The sequence below is a fragment of the Trichosurus vulpecula genome, chromosome 5 (assembly GCF_011100635.1).
Source record: "Trichosurus vulpecula isolate mTriVul1 chromosome 5, mTriVul1.pri, whole genome shotgun sequence".
NCBI classification, from domain to species: domain Eukaryota; kingdom Metazoa; phylum Chordata; class Mammalia; order Diprotodontia; family Phalangeridae; genus Trichosurus; species Trichosurus vulpecula.
The window spans coordinates 262,612,978-262,621,872 of NC_050577.1; the positions used below are offsets into that span (position 1 = coordinate 262,612,978).

Here is an 8,895-nt window from a genome sequence, read left to right on the forward strand (position 1 = left end):
GTCCTAGACATGGTATTATTTTTGGGTCAAAGGTATGCACATTTTATAGCCCTTTGTGCATAGTTCCAAACTCCTCTCCAGGATGGTTGGATCAGCTCACAGCTCCACCAACGATGAATTAGTGTTCCAACTTTCCCACATCTTCTCCAACATTTATCATTTCCCTGTTTTGTCATGTTAGCCAATCTGATAGGTGTGATGTGGTGCCTCAGAGTTGTTTCGATTTGCACCTCTCTAATCAGTAGTGATTTAGAGCATTTTTTTCATATGACTATAGATAGCTTTAATTTCTTCCTCTGAAAACTGCCTGCTAATAGCCTTTGACCATTTATCAATTGGGGAATGACTTATGTTCTTGTAAATTTGATTCAGTTCTCTATATATTTCAGAAATGAAGGCTTTATCAGTGACACTAGTTGTAAAAATTCTTTCTCAGTTTTCTGCTTCCCTCCTAATCTTGGTTGCATTAGCTTTGTGCAAAAAGTTTTTTCAATGTAATGTAATCAAAATTATCCATTTTGAATTTCATTATGTTCTGTATCTCTTCTTTGGTCATAAATTCCTCAGCTCTCCATAAATCTGCCAGATAAACTATTCCTTGTTCCCCTAATTTGTTTATAATATCAGCCTTTATATCAAAATCATGTTCCCATTTGGACAATATTTTGGTATACAGTCTCAGACATTTGTCTATGCCCAGTTTCTACCATACTATTTTCCAGTTTTCCCAGCAGTTTTTGTCAAATAGTGAGTTTTTATCCCAGAAGCTAGGGTCTTTCAGTGTATCCAACAGAAGATTGCTGTAATCATTGAGTACTGCATCATTGAACAAGATAATTTTCAAATTAAAGTGAGAGGAAACAGTATATCTAGGTATAACTGTAGATCTGGAGATTTGGAGGGATGTTATTTTTGGATATAGAAAACATAGTAAATGAAGCATCTGATAATAAACAGGAGAAGAGCATAGAGAAGAGTAGCATGGTGTAAGTCCTTGATTCTATACTAGAAACAGCCCATTCACGTAGAGAAAATGAATAAGTTCCTGATACATATCATGAATGAGCCCAGCACAATTCCAAGGCATGGGATGTGCCGGTGATATGAGATTACTACTCTTCAAAAATCTACAGCAAATTACATCAACTTAGATTTGAGCACAAAATAACTTCTTGACTTGTTTCTATGAAAATTTCATCTCTTGGAAGTTAAAAGAGGTGATAAGGGAATTGCTCCTTTGCATCTAATTCTGACCAACAAAGAAGAACTGGTCACATCCACTGGAATGATGGTAGCTGAATCAGCAGAAGTTGGGCAATGAAGGGGACCATATAGTACATCAAAAACACCTCGGATGGGTCACATATATCCGAAATGAAAAGACCTAAAATTTCAAGAAACAATTAAAATTCAGATTAGGTGCTAACATTTTTGTGCCATGTATTCTGGTTTCCTAATCCTTGAATCAGACTCTAAAAGGGGACATGACTTAGCAGGGTAGAAAGCCCTTAATAATGAAATTCTGATCATGTAAATCCAAATGATCCCCATAAGAAAGAAAAGAGGGTGGCCTCTAAAAAACCTAATGTGGCTGCAAAAGAAATTCTCAGATGAGCTTTTAAAAAAAATAACAAGCAAGAATAGCACAAAATCTACACAGAACTCTAAAAATAGTTGGAGGAAAGCTAAAGCTAACCAAGATTTGAGACTTGCACGAAACAGGCTAAGAACAACAAAAAGGAGTTGTTCAACTATGTTGTGGAGAAGATTAGGAAGAAAACAGATGGAATAATATTTCTGGACAATAGAAAGTGAATCAATTTAACTCCCAGTTTTCTTTCATCTTCTCTGTCAAGGATTATTTTCAGACCAGAAAGGGTACAACAAAGTCTCTGAAAGAACTAGAACACAAGATAAATTGGACAAAATTAAGACTGCCTAAGAAGTATAAATAAGTCCAAATATCATTTTGTAATTCATATGGCTGATATGAGTGGTTGAGAGGCATTGTTAAATCTTTATCCACTTGTGAGTTAGAGGGTATTAGAAAAGAGGAACATGTCGTACAAATACCAACAAAGAAGCCAAAAGGGAATACATGAGGTACATGTGATAAGGAATTATTTTCCAGTTCTTTCACTCTCACTTGCTTCAAATAGCTTACCTGTAATATATCTAGAGCTTGTTGATTCACCTATAAATATATATGTGTGTGTGTGTGTGTGTATGCATATATATATATTTGCATTTAATATCTTCTGCTTATCAAATTAAACTGGCTTGGAAATATTATATCAAATTAGCTCCAAAATGTTGCAATCCCCTGAAAGGAGAGTACCTCCTCTAACTCTCCATACCACATGCTGAAGTGGAAACTCTCTCTGTCTTGGTCTCTCTCTCTCTCTCGTTCTCTCTTACTATCATTCTCTTGCTCTCTCTAGCTCTCTACCCAAATTCAAATCCTTCTCAAATATTTATTCCAGCAGTTAATGTCAATAAAACTATGACTAGTGAGTGTGAATTTTATCTTTACATAATGGGAATAATGGTAGCAATGAAAGAAAAGAAGGAAAAAGGAGGGGGAGTATAATTTGGGGGCTATGACAACAGATAGAACCAAGCCTTGGTGCTAGCTACGCCAGAATTGGATTTTACCACTTTAATGCAGGAAGGAGGGCAAAGCTAAAACTCAGAGAACTGTCTGTGTTCATGGAATACGCTTCCTTCCCTGACATGAAGTCAGGAGAGAAAGAAATTATGTCTGAGTGAATTTTTGGGTGAGCTCATCAACCATGGTCAAGAAAAGCACAGCAACATTCATCACTATAGCAGCAGCAGCAGCCAACAATGGTCACATCTATCTCCATAGGAGAAAGCTTAGGGACAAGATAAAGGATTCCTCAGTGCTTGTGCATGTGGTCCCCAGTTGGAAGATGAATTTCCCACACCAACTGGCCCTTTCAATTCCTCTCTGCCCAGTAATTTTCTCTCAAAAGTCTTAACAAAGAAACCCTCCCAGTAGTACCAGTTCCTGCATGCCACTACCTGATGGACCCTGGGTTGGCATCTGATGGAGGGAGGAAGCATTCTATGGCAGTGCATATTGCTTTGGTGTAGATGAATTACTCCTCAGGAACCTGCATGTATAAATGTTTAAGTCCTGTTGCTAAAAGACAGGAATATTTGAAGATTGGAGATGGGTAAATATTGTCTTGATTTTCAAACAAAAAAGAAAGATCCTTGAAATTAGGCCAAAAGAAACATGAATTCAGCAAGAACAAGTCAGATTAAGCTAATCTCACTTCCCTTTTTAGCAGCACTGCTAGAATGGTTCAGAAAGATATTTGACAAAATCCATTTTTTACTACCTTGTGGATTCAATGACAATAAAGTTAAATGCACTGATAATTGGTCAAATCATACGCGAACAGTGTCAACTAATGATTTATTTTAACATTAAGGAAGGTCTTTAGTGGTATTTCACAGGTCTATCTTTTCAGTTCTGTTTTGTTGTTTTTTAAATCAGTCACATGGATAAATATACAAATACCATGCTTATAGAAATTTGTTAATATTCTCAAGATAATTAATGAAATTTATCATAGATCCAGAATAGAAAAGAACCTCAATTGGCTGGAAAGATTTGTTGAACCCGATAAGAAAAAATAATCAGAAATGAGTGTACATTCATGCAATTCAGTTAAAATATCAATTGTGTTTGAGAGCTGCACAAATAAAGGATGGGAGAGATTCAGAAAGACAGGAGTTCAATGAGTAAAGAATTAAGGGTTCTAGTTGACTGCAAATTCAATGTGAGCCAACACGATAATGCTGTCTGCAAATAAAGTTAGTGTAAGCTTAGACAACATTGACAAAAGGTAGAAATCGAGGAAGATAATAGTCCCCTATATCCTGTTGTAGTCAAACTACACATGGAATATTGCATATAATTCTGAGAATTATATTTTAAGAGGGACATTGATAATTTAGAGTGACTCCTGAGAAGCATGACCAGGATGTAAAGGAGACTTGAACCTGTGAGATGTGAAGAATAACTGGGCAGAGGTAAGCATGTTAAGCCTGAAGAAGAGAAGATGGAGAAAGTATATCCTTGTTGTCCTTCAACCTTTTCAACAGGCCAAGTCCTTAGTCACTCTCATTCCTTAAGGAAGAATAAGGACCTATGGGAAGATGTTCTGCAGAAACAATTTGGTTCATTATAAGGATAAACTGCTTAAGAATTAAAGCAATGTAAAAATGGGATGAGCCACCTCTTGAATTAACAAGTTCTCCTTTGCTGTTGTAACAATTATTTAGGGGGTGAGTTCCTAGAGGTGACTATAAATATATTATATTCACCCATCCATGGCTTATTCGATTGCTTTCTAATATTAGAACAGAGCAGCAAGCTAGTATTTGAACAAAGAATTACCTAACCAAATTTTGGGTGATAGGTAAAGGAGAGGTTGTAAATTGGTAGGTACCCACTGTCGCTATCCATGGGTAACCTACTTACCTAACCTACTCACCTACTTAAAAAGTCCAGGTCTCACTGAGCTGGTCCCCAGATTCATTAGAGGTCTAGCAAAGAATTAGAATGAGTCCCTAATGGACAGTAGAACTCTCCCATTCTATCCATTGAGGCCCTATCCCGTGGACTCTGGATTAATCCTGTCAATCATGAACTTTAATTCGTAGAATTTGACGATTCACTCTGAATGGCTTGAAACAGTCAAGTATCATAGAAATCCAAACAGTTAAACTAAATGCTTTCAAATAGCAGTCTGCAAGATTGGTGCAGCTTGAATTGGCTTCTCTTTTCTCCCTCCCTTTTCTTCCTTCTAGTCTATAAAGGGATAAAAATGAATAGATTGGGCAACTAATATAACTTTCTGAAATTTTCTCAGCCAGTACTCTGAGGAAAAAGGGGGGAACATCCACCTTTTTGGTAGAGTCGAATCTAACTTGAACTCACCAGTGGTTTTGTTCCTGGCAATTATACATCTTGCTCCAATGTAATAACAATTATAGTGTCTTGGATCATTTGCTTTAGGATTCTACCATGGGCTTCTCTCCCTGAGGCTTATCTACTCTGTTTTCTTGGGCGTCTAAACTGATCTCATGTGTATATGCTTTGATCCAACAATACCACTTCTAGGGCTGTATCCCAAAGAGATCATAAAAATGGGGAAAGGACTCACATGTACAAAAATATCTATAGCAGCTTTCTGGGGGTGGCAAAGAAGTAGAAATTGAGGGATTGCCCATCATTTGGGGAATGGCTGACCAAGTTGTGGTATATGAATATAATAAAATAATGTTGTTCTATGAGAAATGAACAGGTAGATTTCAGAAAAACCTGGAAGAATTACATGAACTGATGCTGAGGGAAGGGAGCAGAACCAAGAGATCATTGTACACATTAACAGCCACATTGTGCAATGATTGACTTTGATAGACTTAGCTCTTCTCAGCAATACAAGGATCTAAGACAACTCCAAAAGACTTTGCTGTTTTTCTAGCCAAACCATGGAAAAGACTCGAAGTTCAGGTGCTCTCTCTGTGTCTCTTTCTCTGTCCCACTCTCTGTCTCTGTTTAGATTTTTAGGTTATAGTATACAGTGTCTTCTTCACTTGAAAAAAAGCACCTTCAGGGCCATTATCTGTCCCAAATGGTCTTTCTATCACAGGGGGAGGAGTGTGTTCTCTTCAGCATTCCCTTGACTGGTTGTCCATTTCTTCTTTCTTAGAAGTCCTCAGGGGCCCAAATGCCTCCCCAAAGGCAAAATTTGTTATAATGAATTGCCTTTATAAGGAACACAGTAATCTCTGTTATGTTCTGTAAATGGGAAGGTCATCCATTCTTTCAACCACTTGTTATGGTTATAGAGTAGATTTCCTTTAATTTGCAATTTTGTATGTTCTTCAAACACCAAGGTCTGTCAAACAGCAAGACTCTGTCACCTTGATAACCTTTTTGGCAACGCAATTAAATATAATATAATCATTCGTTTCTGTCAGAGCTATTATAAACTGAAGCTATGTCCAAGTGGTAGGCTTCCTTCAGCTAGTCTCACAGTTGAGAGATATACTAGCTTTTAGTATTTGCACCTATTCTGCCTTTTCAACATCATAACTCCAAAATCAGTAGGCATGGTTCTTACCCAAAGATTAGCAAGTTTAGCATCAGTTTTGCATTTCCTAGCTTCTTACCAGCCAGTATTCTGAAAAGCCTGAAATTCCTTCTAATTAATGATGGCACTCCAGAGATAGTTGGTGGATATGGACATATTAGAGCCACAGTGTTCACTTTTCTGTTGACAACACTTTCTTGAGGAAACTTCAAGATTAAACTGATATATTCCAAATATGGATTGGCTTTGTCATTCAGTCCATCGGCACTAGACTTTTTTAGGCTTAACACTCAGGGACTCAAAAAGTAATGGAGATGGTCTTTAGTTTGAATAGAAGAGGCCTAGTAACCTGATCTGGAATTTTCCCCAAAGTTACTAAAAATATGCAACCATGTCCCGCGCCCCGGGCCGCCAGGAGCCCATGCGCGGAGTGAGCCGCCCGGCCCGGCCCCGGCCCCAGCCCCAGCCCCGGAGCCCCTCGAGCCCCCCCCCGGAGCCCCTGGCCCCGGGGGGGGGGGGACAGCAGTGGCGGAGCAGAAGAAGACGGCGGAGAAGGCAGTGATCTCGGACTCACACAGGAAGCAGGTGGTCATTGATGGGGAGACCTGTCTGCTTGACATCTTGGACACTGCAAGCCAGGAGGAATACAGTGCCACGAGAGATCAGTACATGCGCACTGGGGAGGGTTTCCTCTGTGTGTTTGCCATTAACAACACGAAGTCCTCCGAGGACATTCACCAGTACAGGGAGCAGATTAAGCGAGTAAAGGACTCAGATGATGTGCCCGTGGTGTTGGTGGGGAACAAATGTGACCTACCAGCCCGGACAGTGGAGACGCGCCAGGCGCAGGAGCTGGCCCGAAGCTATGGGATCCCCTACATTGAGACGTCTGCCAAAACTAGCCAAGGGGTGGAGGATGCTTTCTACACTCTGGTGCGGGAAATCCGGCAGCGCAAACTGCGGAAGGTGAATCCCCCTGACGAGAGCGGCCCGGGGTGTCTGAACTGCAAGTGTGTGATCTCCTGACCGTGGGGTTGAGGCTGGGGGTTCGGGGGTGCGGGACCCGAGTGAGGGAGGGAAGAGCCGATGGACAAATGGAGCATGGTGGGCGGATTGATGGACAGTCGGCTGGAAGGAAGATAGCAGCGGCTGCCCCTTGGTGCTGCTGCTGCTGCTGCTGCTGCTGCTGGAGCTGGAGTTCCTGGTCCTGCCGGGAGGGCCAGACGGGGCGCCTCTGATCCCGCCCCCCCCCCCCCCACAGGCTTTTTGCATGGACTGTCTCCAACTCCCCGGCCCCAAACTGCTTCCTCTGCCTCCCCTGCCCCTCTGCCTGACCCACCGGGCTCATTTCAGTAAATTATTGGATGGTCTTGAAAAAAAATACATGAAACCATTCTTATATTATACAACAAGCCACTATCTCATGGTGTATGGATTTTCTCCCTCAGTCATGAAACCCATTTATTAGGATTTGATGATTCACTTTTAATGACCAAATGACATATTAAAATAATCATGCATCCTAGAAACCTAAACACACAGTAAAATAAAAGGCTTCCAAATGACAAGCTACAGTATTGCTTCAGCTTGGGTTGACTCTTCTTTCCATCCACCATTCCTCCAAGCTAGTCTGGAAGTAGGATGAAGAAAAGGAATGAATTGGACAAGTATCAGAACTTGTATAGATTCCTTCAGCATGTGCTATGAGGAAGCAGGGTAAAAGAAAATGGGGGAGTGAATGTGATGGCTATATTCTTGCCAGTAGACAGTAATGCTCCAGTCTAGTCCTAATCACAATGTCTCAGGTTCACCTGCTTTTGGATTCTGTCATCATCCCACCCCTGTTATGATGATATTCGTGTTTCTTAGCCTATACTTCCTCCATACTTCCCCCAAGCTAACCCATTTTCAAAGAAAACCTCATGGAATAATCTCAGTTATGATTGCCCCACTACACTCAATTAGCAGGGTGAGAGAATATAAGACATTTCACCTGCTTTCAACCACTTGGAAGAAAACCACCCAATGATGACTTCAGGTGTCAATTTCTCCTTTACCCCAAATCTATGGTGATGTGTAGGTTAGAAACCCCCTAGCTAGCTTAGAGAGTCATGGAATTCAAACCAAATGACTCTTGGGAAATGTAAGCCTGAACACAATTCCTAGTTGACTTGTTCTCTCTCATTTTTCACTCTGGCCATTTATAGGATATCTTATCAAATTGAATTGCCCTAGAGGCAATCAAATAATAGAGGCTGAAAAGCTACTTATTGAAGATATCATGGAGAAAATTAAGACATCAGTTAGGGTGCGAACTTGGTGATTTTTAAGAGCCCTTCTGGTTCTATAATTATATGTATCATAATTCAAATAAGTTCCCAAAGAGGTATTCTGATTCCCTTATATTAACTTGTCTCTTATCAAAATCAGATTTCTTTTAAAAAGAAAAATACCATACTGTGCCATGATGTGTTAGGTTAAATCCCTATGATGATCTTTTAATCCTTTGTTTTTCTAGTATGTTCTAGGTATTATGTGTGCTTTACATATACCTATACTTGTATTCTGCCCATTTAAAGGAAAGTTACCTGATTTCCTATATTTCTTTGCAATAAATAAAGGGAAGTTGAACCTTTGTGCTAAACATAGTTATTGGCACTTCTTTATTACAGAAAAAATATTTAGAAGAAAGGGCTTATATGAATAAAAATGCATTCATTCCATGAATGATGATAGTGCAGGCTTAGATATGGTCCTGTAT

The 8,895-nt window shown here is 39.8% G+C and overlaps 1 protein-coding gene across 1 annotated transcript in view; it reads left to right on the forward strand.

The window, feature by feature from the left end:
• LOC118851647 (GTPase HRas-like) overlaps positions 1-7,227 on the forward strand; it is a gene marked incomplete at its 5' end in the record, with an annotated part of 8,472 nt that extends 1,245 nt beyond the window's left edge. Inside the window, one exon of the mRNA XM_036761159.1 lies at positions 6,691-7,227. Coding sequence (XP_036617054.1) covers positions 6,691-7,160 — 470 coding nt within the window. The remainder of the gene's footprint in view (positions 1-6,690) is intronic.
• Positions 7,228-8,895: the final 1,668 nt, after the last annotated feature.